This window comes from Trichechus manatus, unplaced genomic scaffold (genome assembly GCF_000243295.1).
Source record: "Trichechus manatus latirostris isolate Lorelei unplaced genomic scaffold, TriManLat1.0 scaffold00288, whole genome shotgun sequence".
NCBI classification, from domain to species: Eukaryota; Metazoa; Chordata; class Mammalia; order Sirenia; family Trichechidae; genus Trichechus; species Trichechus manatus.
Genome location: NW_004444224.1, coordinates 160,794 through 178,427, shown reverse-complemented (window position 1 = coordinate 178,427; position 17,634 = coordinate 160,794). Strand labels below are relative to the sequence as shown.

At 43.5% G+C, this 17,634-nt stretch overlaps 1 protein-coding gene across 1 annotated transcript in view; it reads left to right on the top strand.

The window, feature by feature from the left end:
• Window positions 1–17,609: 17,609 nt before the first annotated feature.
• PCP4L1 (Purkinje cell protein 4 like 1) overlaps window positions 17,610–17,634 on the top strand; it is a 28,284-nt gene continuing 28,259 nt past the window's right edge. Inside the window, exon 1 of the mRNA XM_004390209.1 lies at window positions 17,610–17,618. Coding sequence (XP_004390266.1) covers window positions 17,610–17,618 — 9 coding nt within the window. The remainder of the gene's footprint in view (window positions 17,619–17,634) is intronic.

Below are 17,634 nucleotides of genomic sequence, written 5' to 3'. Positions count from 1 at the left end.
AGACTCCCTTTCATCTGATTGGCTACTCACAGTATATTCAATCATGGGAGTGGTTACATTAAAACACGGAGAATCATGGCCCAGCCAAGTTGACATACAATCTTAACAATCACAATGTGTTCCAGAAATCTATGTTGGATAAAGCAGGTCAAGGAAGCAACACTCTTTCATCACCAAATCTGATCCCACACACACTGAAATCAAGTTCCAAGTCTCAACCTTCCCATTTGAAAGACCCTTCTCACTACAGATCTTCCTAGGTGTTTACTGTTCCTGCATGCACAGTCTTCTACAACCAGAAATAAGCATTTTTCTAGTTTTTCTTCTGTCATGTCTCCTGCTTCTTGGTTAAGAATAATGTTGCTCTTAATGATAAAGAACAATGATGAGTCCATGAAACATCTCACAACATAGAAGAATCTGGAAGGCATTATGCTGAGTGAAATTAGTCAGTTGCAAAAGGACAAATATTGTATAAGACCACTATTTTAAGAACTCAAGAAAAGGTTTAAAAACAGAAGAAAACATTCTTTGATGGTTACGAGGGAGGGAGAGGGGAATTCACTAACTAGATGGTAGAAAAGAATCATCTTAGGTGAAGGGAAGGACAACACACAATATAGGGGAAGTCAGCACAACTGAACTAACCCAAAAGCTAAGAAGTTTCCTGAACACAGCCAAACACTTTGAGGGACAGAGTAGCTGGGGCTGGTGGTTGGGGACCATGGTTTCAGGGAACATCTAGGTCAATTGGCATAACAAAGTTTATTAAGAAAATGTTCTGCATCCCACTTTGGTGAGTGGCGTTTGGGGTCTTAAAAGCTTGCGAGCAGCCATCTGAGATGCATCAATTAGTCTCAACCCACTTGAAGCAAAGGAGAATGAAGAACACCAAAGACACAAGGAAAATATTAGCCCAAGAGACAAAAGGGCCACATAAACGAGCAACTCCATTAGCTTGAGACCAGAAGAATTAGATGGTGCCTGACTACCACCAATGACTGCCCTGACAGAGAACACAACAGAGAGTCCCTGAAGGAGCAGAAGAAAAGTGTGGAGCAGAACTCGAATTCACGTAAAAAGAACAGATAATTGTCTGGGACTGGAGGAACACCCAAAGCCATGGCCCCTAGTTGCTCTGTTAACGCAGAACGAAAATCATTCCCGAAGCCCACTCTTCAAAGATTAGACTGGACTGTAGAATATAAAATAATAGTCATGAAGAGTGTGCTTCTTAGTTCAAGCAGATACATGACACCAAAAGGTGGCTCCTGTCCGTAGGCAGGCTGAGAAGGCAGGAAGGGACAAGAGCTGGTTGGATGGACATGGGAAACCTGAGGTGGAAAGGGGGAGCGTACTGTCACATTGTAGGGATTGTAACTAGTGTCATATAAAAACGTGTATAAATTTTTGTATGAGAAATTAACTTGAACTGTAAACTTTCACCTAAAGTACAATTAAAAAAAAAAAAGAATTAATGTTGCTCTTAAAGATGAGTTAAAACCCCAAAGTGCAGGCTAAAGTCATATACTCACACAACACACACACACACTTAGACAGAGAGAAAAGAGAAGAGACAAGTCTGAGTTAAAAAGAGCCTTCTTCAGATTCCCAGAATGAGTTCATGGAACTCAATCTGAGTGGTAAAGCATCCAGCTATGTACTACTTTGTATTTTGAAAGAAGGTGAATTCCAGAGAGCATGAGGCTTGGGTCTGGTGCTTGGAAAATGTTGAGTACGTGCATGTATCTGTTGGTACAAAGAGTGTGACTCTGTGAGAATTAATACAAATTCATTCGATCAACAAATATTGAATGAAAACCTACTATCTGTTAGATACTAGGAATTAAAAGGTGAATAAGATGTCTCCTGCCCTCATGGAGTTTAAATTCTAGTGGGGAAACAGACAGAAAGAAATATAGTCAGATCAATGATGGTGCTATGCACAGAGCATTATGGGACCACAGAGGAGGGGCAACTAGTCCTGCTTTGGCAAAGAGGTGTTGAGGAGGAGACAGTTGAAAGGCTTCCCAGAGGAGTGGCAATTGAGCTGATTTTTAAAGGATAATGACGAGTTATCCAGGTTAAGGTAAAAGATAGATATGGTAGAACCACAAACAGGCCTCTTTTGCTGGAGCATAACATTTCAGGCTGGGAGCGGGAGGAGATAAGGCTAGAGGGGATGGGCTATGAGACTGAGGTTTAGGCAGGGCCGGATCACAGGAGACCTTATGTGCCAGGCTAAGAGCTTGAGTCCATCAGCACTCTTTTACAGGATTTTAAGGTGGGAAGCAACATGGCCCAATATTTGTTCTAGATAGCTCACTCTGCTGCCTGTTGGAAAGATGTATTTGAGGAGTCAGGACTGGAGGCAAAGGGACCAGTTAGAAAGTTATTGCCATAATGTAGATGCGAGAAAATTAAGTCTGAGCCAGGGCAGTGGTAGGATATAGAGGAGGAAAGCGTTTTGAGAAATACAAGGGAGGTAGAATTATTGGCACTTGGTGATACTAGAATGTTTGGGTTGAGAACTATGGGGGACGGGTTAAAGATGACTCCAGGTTTCTAGCTTGGGTGACTGAGTGAATGGTGGTACCACCAACTGTGAGGGGACTACAGAAGGAGGAAAAGAGTCCTCCATACTTGGGCCCTGATCCACTTCCATGGTCACCAATTTACTCTAGCAATAAGTTATTAAGTGCCTACTCTGTGGTTAGACACTATGGGGAGAGAGAAAAGAAGGATCCCTATTGCAGAGGAATTTACAGTATAATTATGGAGACTGCAGAAATTAATCTCCTAGATTTTGCAAGGGAGTATATAATCAAACTGTGTAGTATATAAGTATATAATCAAATTGTGTAGTAAAGATTATGTATATTATAGGCATTAATTGGCTCATTAATTTATTCTTATTGAGTGCCCAGTATGAGCAGAGTACCATTTAAGAACCCTAACCTGTGTTAAAGCTATACGATAGGTAATATCACCATTTCACAGAGGAGAAAACTGAGTCCAGGTTAAATAGCTTCTACAAGGATCAATATATTCAATGGTTTATTAGATAAATCCACTTGAATGTCATATAAAAACAACCAAACCTGTTGCCGTTGAGTTGACTTGGACTCATAGCGACCCTATAGGACAGAGTAGAACTGCCCCATAGGGTTTCCAGGGACGGACTGGTGGATTTTAACTGCTGACCTTTTGGTTAGCAGCTGAGCTCTTAACCACTGTGCCACCAGGGCTCTGGAATGTCACCTAGGCATCTCAAATTCAGTATGTCTAAAATGGAAAACATTGTCAATCCCCCACAAACTAACTTCTCCTGTATTACCTAACTTGGTGACTATCTCAGCATGAAGAAATGGAGTCATACAGACTTAGGTTCAAATTCTGGCTCTGCCTCTTGCTAGCTGAATTCTTTTTTCTTTTCCTCCTTCCCTAATTATTTGAAATGACTGAGACCCAGTTCCATGAGTCCATGTGAGTCAGATATTATCAGGCTAGCCCAGTCCCAGATGGGGGAAGGAAGGCAGACTTTGTCTTTCTACATCAGCATTGAATGCTTAAGGAAGGGTCCAGGTGGGAGGAGAGATGCCTTGGCCTAGGGCTGCCCCTTCACCTGGGGTCCAGGGATTACCCTGATCCTTGTTCTCCTTAGAAAAATCCACCTTGTAGTTCTCTGAGACATGTTGGCCTTAGGGACATACGTCTCCAAGCTTGTTCTTCTACGTACAGAAATGCCTTCCCAGCCTCGGGGTCTGCAGAGACTGGGATCTGTGCAGGATACTCCTGGCATCCATGATGAACAGGCTTTCAGGGTTAACTGCTGTCCTCATCCTCTTCCAACATGCCTATTCCAGGCCAAGTTCTTAGAAATGTCTGCGCTGAGATCTGGTGGGTTAAGCTCTCTGAAATTCAGTTTTCTTATTTGAAATAAAAGGTTAATAACACCCACTACCCAGGTTTGTTGTGAAGATTAAATAAAGTAATATATGTAAAATTCCTTACACAGTGCCTGGAACATAGAAGGAAATTGATACACGTTCACTCCCTGTCATGGATTGAACTGTGTCCTTCCAAAATATCTGTCAACTTGGATAGGTCCTGATTCCCAGTATTGTATGATTGTTTACCATTTTGTCATCTGATGTGATCTCCCTACGTGTTGTAAATCCTATCACTATGATGTTAATGAGAAGGATTAGCGGCAGTTGTATTGATGAGATCTACAAGATTAGATAGTGTCCTAAGCCAATCTCTTTTGAGATATAAAAGAGAAGGGAGCAGAGAGACACGGGGACCTGATACCATCAAGAAAGCAGCACAGGGAGCAGAGTGCGTCCTTTGGACCTGAGGTTTCTGCACTGAGATGCTCCCAGACCAAGGGAAGACTGATGACAAGGACCTTCCTCCAGATCCGACAGAGAGAGAAAGCCTTTCCCCGGAGCTGGCGCCCTGAGTTCAGACTTTTAGCCTACTGGACTGTGAAAGAATAAACTCTTTGTTAAAGCCATCCACTTGTGATGTTATAGCAGCACTAGATGACTAAGACACTCCCTTACCCTCTTCCTTTCCTTCCCCTCCACTGCCACCCTCTCCCAGATGCCAAGCCAGAAGCTGGGAGTTACCTAGTCTCCTTTCTCTCCCTCGCCCCCTAAAAACGATCAGATGTCTGACCTGTCATTCCTATCTCCTGACCTCTACATGCCCACTACCTCTTAGCTTAGTTCTGGCCCTTATCGTTTTCCTCTTGTTACTGCTGTAGCCTATTAAATTATTTTCCATATTTCTAGCCTGATCTCCTTCCAAACCATCCTCCATTCTGTTGCTATTTCTAAAATGCAAATTTGATCATGTCTCTCCCCTGCTTAAAATTCTTCATTTGCTTCCCATCACCTTCGGGATAAAATCCAATCTCTTTAGCACATCATGCAGAGTACTTTGTGATGTAGTCCGTATTTGTCACCCTGGCCTCATCTATTCCAACCCCACTCCCTTTCCCTGACCTAACATCACAATGTAGCTCTAGATGTGCTTAAGCAGTTGGAGTTCCCTGAACAAGCTGTGCTCACTCACCGCTGAACACTGGCCCTTATTGTTCTGTCTGGTTAGAATTGCCATGCCCCACTTCCAACCCCTTCTCCTTTGGTCCTCCTGATCCTCTTGGCTCTTCAGGCCTGAGTGCAGCAGATCACCTTTGGAGCCTGTGAGTTACAGCTACACCTCTGTGTACACCTTTGTCATAGCACTTATCACATCGCAAAGCAATTGTCTGTTTCTTTCTGACTCTGTCAATCAGCTGTAAGTGGCTGAAGTCAAGAGCTGCATCTTTTATTTTTGGATCCTTGGGGTCTTGTATGTATACTCCAGGCACATATAATAAATATTTATTGATTGAAAATGGTGGAGTGATTACTTAATATGGTCCTTCTAGCCATAGTCTTCGTGACTCCCACAGAATGATTGGGTGGGACTATGAAAATAAGGTGCTTGTGTCCCACCAAGCGGATTGGAGAGCTTGGTAATAAAGCAAATAAGGTGCATGACACCCTTGTGGGGATTGGACTATGCAAATAAGATGTATGGAACCTAAAGATAGGATCGACCAGTTTTGCTATCCCAGTGGGCTTAAAATGAGCCATCCCAGAGGGGGGTCCTCTCTACCACCTAGAAGAAGAGATGGGAGTGGACTGAGTCTTTTGGACTCAGGATTCCTGTGCTGAGAACCTCCTAGACCCAGGAGACAGAGAGAGCTGTAACACTGGCGATGGTGCAAGATGGTGAGAAGCAGTGGCAGAGAAGCAGCGATAGCAGAACCAGGAGACATGCGAAAGTGCAGTAACCTTCCTGGCCCACAGAGTAAGGCGGTTACAGTAGGTGTGCTGACCCAGGGAGCAAGAGAGCTGATCACCTTTGGGCCAAGGCTTGCTGGTGGAGTGGGTGCCCCTGGCCACTTATCGGTAGAGCTTAAGAGCTTTCTAATACTTGCCTGAGCAGGGCAGAGGCCAGGCCCGAGGGGCTGAGGGGCTGAGAGGCTAAGGCCAGAGAGAGACCTGCCTGCAGGCATGGCTGAGAAGAGGCTGTCCTGACGAAAGAACTGTATCTTGAATCATCCCTGATCCTGAATTGTAACTTATTACTTCCCTAATCATCCCCATAACTGTGAGTATGGTCTGTGAGTTCTGCGTGGCCACTGCAACAAATTATCAACCCAGCAGAGAAATACAGAGTGCCATGGGAGGGACGGCTGGTGAAAAGATTGGAAGGTGGAGGTATGTCTGACCTCCACCTCATGGAATCAGCCTTGGGCTGCTGATGCTGATGGTGATTCTCTCTCCCCCTCATGAAGTTAGAGGAGGTCAGACACCCCCGCCACACCACCACGCCTCCATTTTTACAATGAATAAATGGTCTCAGGATATCAATTAAGGTCTGATTCCAAATGCATGTTCTCTCTATGGCATCATATTCTATTTATTAAGTGTGAATGCGTGCATTCATTCATTCAACAGATATTTAACAGGCATCTACTTTGTGCCAGGCATTTTGCTAACACTGTGTATTCTGTGATATCATCTGGACAGATTCCAGCTTCTTGTTTAGCTGCTGTCTTCCATAACTGATTACCCTTTGCTGTCCTGACTCTGGCAGGATTCCCTTTAGTTTTCTATCTAGTCTGATTTCTGACTCATTTCTGACCTCTGAACCATTGCAACCTGCTGTTCCTATTTGCGTTTGACATCTGGCTGACCTCACTCAGTGTCTGTTGAGCTAAATTTCCAGTCTGGGACTGCTCTATCCTTTTTGGTCCCCCAGGTCCTGGCACAAACACCTCTTTGAATAGGAAGGGTTCAGGCTACCTCTTTTCTTTGCCTCTTATAATCTGGTTTTAATCCTCTTTCTCTAGATTCACCAATGATCTCCTGCAGGCTAATTCATTGACTTTTATGTTTCTCCCAGTTAAACTTCCTACTGCTTTTGACCTCCTGACTACCACGTTCTTGTCTTTGAAACTGTTTCTCCCTAATGTTTATGATGTTATGCACCTCTGGTTTTCTACTTGTATCTCTAATAGCTCTTTTTTCCTCTTCTTTTGTGGGAGTCTCCTTTTCTGAAGCCTATAGGCCTATAGGGTTGCTATGAGTCAGAATCGACAGCAGTGAGTTTGTTCTGGTTTGGTTTAAGGGTTAAGAAAACCATGGGTTTTTCTCAAAGACTCAGTCTCAACTGTCCTAGTTTTCTTCTTCTATGTTCTTCCCTATTAGTTCACCTATTCACAAGGCTCTGGTAAAAATAAAAATAGCTAACATTTTAACACCATAGCTTACAAAGAACCTTTATATACCTTACTTCATTTATCCTCATCCCAGTATGTGAATGTCTCCAAAGTCCAAGATCTAAAGCTTTAGTTCCGAAGGATTTTGTTACTCTTAATAGTCCATTCTGATGCCTGTTCAGGTTAAATCTCATTCTATTTCTTTCTCTAAACTCCCCTGCACTTGCCTAGATTTCTGTCACAGCACCTATGTCAATATTGCACCTTTATGTTCACATGACTGGCTTTCTTCTATAGGACTGTAAGCTCTGTGCCACATGGGTCTTTCTATCCCAACACCCCGTATAGGTCCTGGCCATAATGTGTGCTTAATAGTCAATGAATGTAAATGGAATGTAAAACGGTGCAGCTGTTATGGAAAGCAGTCTGGTGGTTCCTCAAAAAGTTCAACAGAATTACCATATGACCCAGCAATTCCACTTCTAGTTATATACCCAAAAGAATTGAAGCCATGGACTCCAACAGATACTTGTATATCAATGTTCATAGCAGCATTATTCACAATAGCCAAAAGGTAAAAACAACCCAAATGTCTATCAACAGATGAATGGATAAACAAAATGTGATAATACACACAATGAAACACTATTCAGTTATAAAGAGAAATGAAGCTTTGATACGTGCTACTACGTGGATAAACCTTGCAAACATTATGCTAAGGGAAATAAGCCAGACTAAAAGCCTCATATTATATAATTCCACTCATATGAAGTATCTAGAATAGGCAAATTCATAGAGAAAGAAAGTAGATTAGAGGTTACCAGGGGCTAGGAGGAGAGGAGAATGGAGAGTTACTGCTTACGGAGTTTCTGTTTGGGGTGATGAAAAGTTTTGGAAATAGACAGCGGTAAAGGTTCCACAACATTGTGAATGTAATTAATACCATTGAATTGTACATTAAAAATGGTTAAAAAGGAAAGTTTTATGTTCTATATATTTTGCAACAATAAAATAATATTTAAAAAAATCTAATGAATGGTTGAATAATTTTTTCCATTTCCCAGTGCTGAATTCCAAGAGTCACTTTGAATCCTCCCTGAGATCTTTTTAGTCACCAAGTCTTATTGATTCCCTATGTTGTATGTTCCTTTTTTATATATAATTTATTTTATTTTTATTATTGTTGTTGAGAATATATAGAGCAGAACATACACCAATTCAACAATTTCTGCACATACAATCCAGTGACACGGATTACTTTCTTCAAGTTGAGCAACCACTTTTACCCTCCTTTTCGAAATTGTTCCTCCTCCCATTAAAATAAATTCACTTCACTGCCCCCTAAGTTTCCTATCTAATCGTTCAAGTTGCTTTTGTTAGTTTGGTCCCATACAGATAGATCTTAAAAGAGCACAATGCTCAAGACAGACATTCCTTACTATTTACACAAAACTATTGTTTTTTGTAAGAATGGCGTGGGGGCTGCGTCTGACCTCCCAATCTTCACAAGGGGGAAGGAGAATCAAGATCAATGGCCCAAGGCTGATTCCTATGAGGTGGAGGTCCTTTCTCCACCATTTTTACCAATTCTGCCACCAACCATCCCTGCCTCAGCACTCTACTTCTCTGCTGAGTTCGATAGCTCATTACAATGGCCACATAGAACTCAACAGACAATACTCACGGTTATGGGGTTTATTAAGGAAGTAACCAAAACCAAACCCACTGCCATCAAGTCAATTCTGACTCATAGTAACCCCATAGGGTTTCCAAGGCTCTAAATCTCTGCGGAAGTAGATGGCTACATCTTTCTCCTGTAAAGCCACTGGTGGTTTCAAATCACCGACCTTTTGGTTAGCAGTCAATTGCTTTAACCACTGTGCCAGCAGTGCTCCTTAGGGAAGTAACAGGTTACAGTTCAGGTTCAGGAACACTCAGGATACAGTTCTTCCATCAGGACAGCCGCTTTTCAGCTGTGCCCGCAGGCACATCTCTCTCTGGCCCCTCAGCCTCTGCCCCTGCCTGGGTGTTACAAAGCTCTTTTATCTCTGCGAGTAAGTACCCAGAAGCACCGAATTCCACCGGTAAGCATTCTACCCAAAGGCACTAAGCTGTCTAGCTCTGTGGGCTGGGAAGCCCACTGCACCATCTCCTATCACTCTCTTCTGCCACTGTTTCTCTGCCACCCTTCTCGCAGTCATCAGTTTTACAGCTCTCTCTGTCTTTGTCTGTCTGTCTCTCTCTTTCTCCGTCTTCTGGTTCTGGAACCTTCTCAGTGCAGCGATCCTGGTTCCAAAGTATGTGTTCCACTCTTGGCCCTTCTTCTTTGGGGGTGGTGAGATCTTTCTGCTCTGGAATTGGCTCTTTTAAGCGTAGCGGGATGGAAAAACTGACCAATCCCCATGGTGGGCCACAATTACCTTATGTGCACAGGCCCACCCAATCACTTCAGTGGGAGCTGCAAGACTATGGCGAGGAAAGGCCACACAAAAGCAATCCATTGCACTGCAATGTTAAGGAGATTTCAGGGAATATTTTTGGTTTAAGGTTTAAAGATCTCAGGGCAATAGTTTCAGGGGTTCATCCAGCCTCCATGGCTCCAGAAATGCTGGATTCCATGAGAATTTAAAATTCTGTTCCACATTTCCTCCCTTTGATCAGGATTCTTCTACAGAATCTTTGATCAAAATGTTCAATAATAGTAGCCAGGCACCATCCAGTTCTGGTCTCATGGCAAAGAAGGCAGGAGTTCATGGAGGCAATTAGCCACACTTTCCATTTCCTCCTCTTCTTCCCCCAACTCTGTCTTCCTCTGTTGCTCCAGGCAAATAGAGACCAATTGTTGTTGTAGCTTGGATGGCCATCTGCAAGCTCGTAAGACACTGTGCAATGAACCAGGAGGTAGAACAGAAGCACTAAACACATTATTAGGCCAATTAACTAGTCTGTCCCATGAAACTATGACCCTAAACCTCCAGACAAAGGAACCAAATCTTACGAGGTGTTTGGTTGTATATAAGCGGCCTCAGCAACTACTCTTTTTTTTTTTTTTGTCCTTGTTGTAAATATATCTATCACACAACTTTTGCCAATTCAACTTTTTACAGGTATACAACTTATTGATGGTGTCTTAGTTATCTAGCACTGCTAAAACAGAAATACCACAAGTGGATAGCTTTAACAAACAGAAGTTTATTCTCTAACAGTTTGGGAGGCTAAAAGTCTGAATTCAGGGTATCAGCTCCAGGGGGAGGCTTTCTCTCTCTGTCAGCTCTGGGGGAAGGTCCTTGTCATCTATCTTCCCCGGTCTAGGAGCTTCTCAGCACAGGGACCCTGGATCAAAATGATGCGCTAACTCCCGGCTCTTCTTTTCTGCTGGCAGGAGGTCCCTATCTCTCTGCTCCCTTCTTCTCTCCTTTTATATCTTGTGAGATAAAAGGTGATGCAAGCCACACCCCAGGGAAACTCCCCTTACATTGGATCGGGGCTGTGACCTGAGTAAGGGTGTTGCATCCCACCCTAATCCTCTTTAACATAACCTAATCTTGCCTCAGTAACCACAGGCAGAGATTAGGATTTACAATACATAGAAAAATTACATCGGATCACAAAATGGAGGACAATCACATGATACTGGGAATCATGGCCTAGCCAAGTTGACACATATTTTTTGGGGACACTATTCTATCCATGATTACATTAATCAGCTATGCAACCCTACCCTTAATCAATGCAATTTTTTCCTCACCACAAACCAAAACTCAGAACTCCATGAGCAATAATGCCCCCTTTCCCCCTCCCTCCCACCCGTGATAACTACTAATAAACTTTGGTCTCTATATGTTTGTCTGTTCTTGTCTTTTTATTTAAGTGAGGTCATATAATATTTGTTCTTTTTTGATTGACTTATTTCACTCAGCATAATGTCTTCAAGCTCCATCCATACTGTAGCATCTATCAAGATTTAATTTCTCTTACTGGCTGAGTAGTATTCCATTGTATGTATGTACCACAATTTGTTTATCCGTTTATCCACTGATGAGGCCTTATGTTTCTTGATACTATCCCTTCTCCTCTGTCACAGTTACTACACTATCTGGACTCTTACACTTTGTATAACTGCAATACCTCCATCTTTGTTTTCCCACTTTTAGTCTTTCTCTTGTCAAATCAGCTGTAAAAATGGCATGGCAGGGGCATCTGACCTCCTCTAACTTTACAAAGTGGAAGGAGAATCAAGATCAACAGGCCAAGGCTGATTCCCATGAGGCAGAGGTCAGACATACCTCCTCTCTCCAATCTTTTTCACCAATTCTGACACCAGCTGGCCCACCCATCGCACTCTCTTCTTCCCTGCTGGGTTCGATAATTCATTGCAATGGCTACACAGAACTCACAGACCATACTCATAGTAATGGAGTTTATTAGGGAAGTTGTTAAGTTAGTTAGTTCCAACTCATAGCGACCCTATGTACAACAGAATGGAACACTGCAAGGTCTTGCACCATCTTCACAATCGTTGCTATGTGTGAGCCCATTTTTGCAGCCACTGTGTCAATCCATCTCATTGAGATCTTCTTCTTTTTTGCTGACCTTCTACTTTACCAAGCATGATGTCCTTCTCCAGGGACTGATCCCTCCTGATCATATGTCCAAAGCACATGAGACAAAGTCTCACCATCCTTGCTTCTAAGGGACATTCTGGCTGTACTTCTTCCAAGACAGGTTTGTTCATTCTTCTTGCTCACCATGGTATAGTCAATATTCTTCACCAACACCATAATTCAAAGGCATCAATTCTTCTTAGGTCTTTCTTATACATTGTGCAGCTTTTGCATGCATATGAGGCAATTGAAAATATCATGGCTTGGGTGAGGTGCACCTTAGAACTCAAAGTGACATCTTTGCTTTTGAACACTTTAAAAAGGTCTTTTGCAGAAGATTTGCCCAATGCAATATGTCATTTGATTTCTTAACTGTAGCTTCCATGGGCATTAATTGTGGTAGAGAAGTAACAGGGTATAACTCAGGATCAGAAACGACTCAGGATACAGTTCTTCAATCAGGACAGCTTCTTCTCAGCTACGCCTGCAGGCAGGCCTCTCTCTGGCCCTCAGCCTCTCGGCCTCTCGGCCTCACCTCTGCCCTACTTGGGCAAGTGTTACAAAGCTCCTAGCTCCATGAGTCGGCAAGCCACACTGCAGCCATCTCTCTCTGGTCGGTCTTCCGGTTCCGGCCGTCTTGTGCTGCTATTGCTCTTGCTACTGCTGCGCCACCATCTCTCACTGTCTTCTGTGTTACAGCTCCTCCTTTTCTCTCTCTGTGTCTCCCTTTAAGCCTAGCAGGATGGCAAAGCTGACTAATCCCTTCATTAGATTCCATACACTTTATTTGCATGGTCCCACTCACACAAGAGTGCCATGAACCTTATTTGCATTATTAGCAAACTGTCCAATCCCTTGGTGGGCCACAATCACCTTATTTGCATAGTCCCACCCAATCATTTGGTGGCAGTTACAAAATCATGGGGAGAAAGGCCATATAGAAGTGATTCATTGCACCACAGGCCACACACTCTGACTTTTCTAGCCATGGTTCTTTCATACTTGGAGGATAACTTCCCCCTTTCAATCATTTTACCAGTCCAAAACAGTCATTAACGATTAGTTCTTCAGTAGAGCAGAGTCCTCAGGGTGAGGTTACTCAGGTACCAGCCATTCAGGTCTACTGCAGGTATCCATCTGATCTGGTCAGGTTCTCCAAAAGTCATCTCCCTTTGTGGTGTCTGGATAAAATTTAACTGAGAGAAGATTATGCCTTTGCTCTGAGCCTCACAAGGTATCAGCATAGCAAAACCTTTAAGGGACTTTAGGTTTGGCCACTGTACTCCTGTCCAGCAGTGCCTCCCCACTTAGTCCACTCTTTCACATTTACAGCCTCTACAATTACAGTTTTTACAATCACAGTTAAGCCTGCTAACAAACAACACTCACAGCTGAATCATATAATCCTACCAGCATCCTCCCCCACTCTCTCTTCCCTAGACCCATCAGAAAAAGATAAAACAATTCAGTGGGGATCCTCCTTTGTCCTCCTCATTTTGAGTGTGAACACACTCATGAAAGTTTGTAAGCCAGCCATTTCATGTCTTTATCTCCCCCCATGTTACATAGCTAATGTTCAAATTGCCCGTGCCTATCAAACTGGTATCCTGAGGAGATAAGCATGTTTCCTGGTTTGAAGAATCTTCTGTTCCTGTCGGAACTTTGAGCATCTGCGTTCATGAGCAAAGTCTAGTCTAGAGCAAGCCATCAAATTACAGCAATTTACACCAGCTCATGGTGTCAAACATCTCTCTCACTCTTCCTTGTTGGGGTTCTGGTCAGCTCATCCCTAGACCCGGTGGGCTAGGCCAATGGATATCAGCCGTAGGCTCAGGAGTCTGCACATCTCCTGGCACTTCAGACCAGCCAGTCCCTTCTTTCTCTCATCCCTGTCCCCCACGGGCTAAGTCAATGGGTGCCCCAGTGGAATATATCCAAATTCAGCCCATCTGTTCATTGCTGCACTTCCCCCACTTCTACTCATTGAGTTGACCCAGATGGTCGGTAAACCAGGGAGAGCATACCAGGCTCTATACTCTCCGGCTCCCTTTAACTTCCAGTTCTGGAAGGGGGTTCTTCTGATGGGCACAGACTTTTCCTGCCTTGATGCATCCAATGGCAAACCCCATGCTGGAAATTCAAAGAGTCATTATTATTATTATTATTTTTTAATTCAGAGCCTTCCTTCAAATGCAAATTTCCTGGTATCTCAGCAGTTCTAAGTAGGTTTGCATGTCTTTTCAAATGCAAATTTACTGACTCTGAAGGTTCTGGGTGGGCTCAGGTTTTCAGCCTCAGTCCCCAATACTATAACATAGGGCTATTGCACTCAAACAATAGCCTGTGTTTCTTTTGGGCAAATCTTAGTTCCCCTTGTAGCATATTCAATCAAGTATTGGCTAAAGGCTGAGTTACATGCTCTCTGTAATCCATAATACACAACATTCATTTCCATCATACATGTAGATCTTTTTTACAACACTAAGTAGGAGAAACATGCAATATCTATAGTACATTCAAATAAACACATAGCTCTTTTGAAAACATTCCAGTTTCATCTTCTCTTCTCCATACCTGTACTATCTTCCCACTCATAGGCATATGGCCTTGGGCCTCTGGCTGGGTGGAACCAGAAGACCCTGGCCCCCTATCAGTCATCTTGTTTAACTGGCCTGGCTTTTGCCCCAAGCCACTTCAGATGTGACTTTTCTATTCTCCATTTCCCTATCTGCTGCTCCAGTACAACATCTCTTACTTTCCTTTCAGCTATTACAGGTAACAATAACCAAAGAAACCATCTAAGAATCAAAAGTTTCACGTCCCGTAACTCTTTGTTCTTTCTCTTATAAAGTCCCATGCTTCCATGAGTATGGAGCCATTGCAATGAATCCCGCTGCTGACACCAACTTGAAAAATGGCATGGTGGTAGCATCTGATCTCTTCATGTGACTTCAAAAGGAGAGAGGAAAATCAAGATCAATAGACCAAGTCTGATTCTTATGAGGCGGAAATCAGATATACTGCCTCTCTCCAAGCTTTTTACCAATTCTGACACCAGCTATCCCTCCCACCGCACTCTCTACTTCTCTGCAGGCTTTAGGAGATTCTCAGCCCAAAGACCTACTCTCCACTTTGGCATTTATTTCTTGGTGGTATTGAGGTCCCCTCTCTGCTCTGAGATTGGCTCCCTTCAAGGTTAGCAGGATAGCAAAACTGACCAATCCCCTCATTGGTGTTCCATACACCTTATTTGCATGGTCCCACCTCTACAGAGGTTCCATGCTACTTATTTGCTTTATTAGCAGGCTGTCCAATCCCCTTGGTGGCCCAAAAACACCCAATTATTCTATAGGAGTCACAAAACCATGGAGAGAAAGGCCATGCAAAAGCGATTCATCACACTGCTCTTGTGAAAATTACACAAAATTCAAACATCAGTGCCCACAAATAAGGTTTTATTGGAACGTAGTTGCACCTATAAAAGCTCAAGTTATAATGTCAGATTTGAGTAGTTGTGAGAGACTATATGGTCTGCAATGACTAAGATATTTGTTATAGCAAGTTTTCTGACCCCGATCTATGCTCTTGAATTCTCTTTAATATAATCTTTGCATAGCTGTTTAAGAACTTTGATGAGGTCTGCTTTACTAAAGAAAATGGTTTCAGTGGTAATTAGCTGTTCATTAGAAAGGTAGGGGAAGCCAGAGGAGTAGGCTGCATGGAGTGAGTAGGAGCTAGCCTAGTTAGAAATTTAGTCACTTTGGCAACCAGATTCCCATTGGAAAGTGAGAGTCAGAGGTCTCAGGTGAGTGGGGGAAAATAGGTAATCTTTTTTTCCTTCTTCTCTATTTCTGACCTGGCAGAGAAAAGTTAAAAGCACAGAGGGTCTAGCTAAAGGGCTGCTTGAGGTCTTACCTGAATCTGGCTCTTGAGAAGAGATCAGTGGTTGCTGACTAAGAGAAGCTCAGCTATTTATAACTCAGTTACAACAGACCATGAAAGAAACCATCAGAAGAGTAGTAACAGCTAAAGTTGAAAGTATTTGGCCTTGGCTGACTGAAGCTCTAAGTAGGCTGAGAGGTTTTACAATGCCTAGACTATCACAGAGAAGATAATTTAAAGGATTTCCTTAAAGTAGAAAGGAAAACTAGATATTTAGATAAGCGAGAATAACAGCTGAAGTTATCAGAAAGTTCATCACTTTTACCTAGATGTTCTACTTTTTTGCATCTTGCTCTGATCATATTTTTTTCTTAAAAATACATACGACAGTAATTATTTAGTAAAGTTTCATCTTACTGAAAAATAATCTAGGTAGATTGGATTGTGGGCTTGGTCTTATGTACCTGCTCCCTACACCCTGGCAAAGTCCACTTGGTTAGTTTGGTACTCAAACATGGACTACCAAATGGTCGGTTACTATCTGAATTGCAGGAAAAAACAAGCTAGATTGATTGCATATTGAAGCCTATTTTAGTGGTGACAATAGCAGCAAAGCCATAATAAGTGTGTCTTTTCTTCATAGGTTCACAGCCATGCGCAGCAGAGGGCACATTTTCATAGGCGCAGCAGAGGGCATATTTTCAGGTTGAGGCTGAATGAAAATGCAGTTGCAAATTAACTTTAGAAGCCCTGGTGGCACAGTGGCTAAAGCGCTCGGCTACTAACCTAAAGGTTGGCAGTTAGAAACCACCAGCCGTTCTGCTTCGGAGTCTGCTTTCATAAAGATTTACAGCCTTAGAAACCCTGTGGAGCAGTTCTACCCTGTCTTATAGGATCACTATGAATTGGAATTGACTCAACGGCAATGAGCTTGGTTTTTTTTTTTGGTTAAATTAACTTTTGGAGGGAATTTGTTACTTTATCACTGGAAAGTATTGAAGTGGACCCTGAGGGACCACCAGACAGACTGTTGAAGAAGGAGTTTTTGCATTATGTGGGGGGTAAGACTCGATGAACCCTAAAATGTCTTCCAACTCCTAAGATTTTTGATCTTCCCCAACAAAAAGGTACTTGACAATTTCCTGGGTTTTTTTTGGTTATTGCAGCGGAACACCGTGCACTTGCTCCAGTTTCTCTCTCTCCTGTGCTGTTCCTTTATCCAGACCGCCATCCCCCTACTAAATCTTGGTCTGCGACATCTCTAGGCTTTACTCCGTTCATCCACCGTTTTGTTTCCCATATACCCTCTTGATTTCCTTCCAGCTTTTCTTTCTTCTCTTTCTCAAACTCACATACTCCTTCCTTCCTTCTCTCCTCTTCTCTCCTTAGTGCACTACCCCTTCCTCCCACTCCTCCTTTGCTCTCCCCACGTCATTTTCCTCTCATCCCCAGACGGTCTCCCCCTCCTTCCCGCTCTCGGTCTGTATTACCCTAGTTTGGAAATGCAGCAAACCTCTGAGCCTGCCTCGATTGGGTGCGAGGGGCTGTCAATCTGCGGTCGGAGGCGCTCCTATTGGTCGGGCTGGAGGCGGGTACCAGAGCTGACTATAAAAGGTAGGGCCGGCGGGGGGCGCGCGGAGCGGCTTTGACACGACGGGATAGGAAGGGTACCCCTAGCTGGTAGCTGAGGGCCCAGAACCAGGGTGCAGGCAACGAAGCTGCGGCTCTCCGCACCAGTCCGCCTCACCTCTGCAGCGGGGCCCCTGCCTCAGTGCCCGGCAGCTGGTGGCCGTCGCTCGCGCGCCCCGAAGGCTCCTCGCCTCACCTGTCCCGCCGCCACGATGAGCGAGGTGAGCGGTGTGGCGG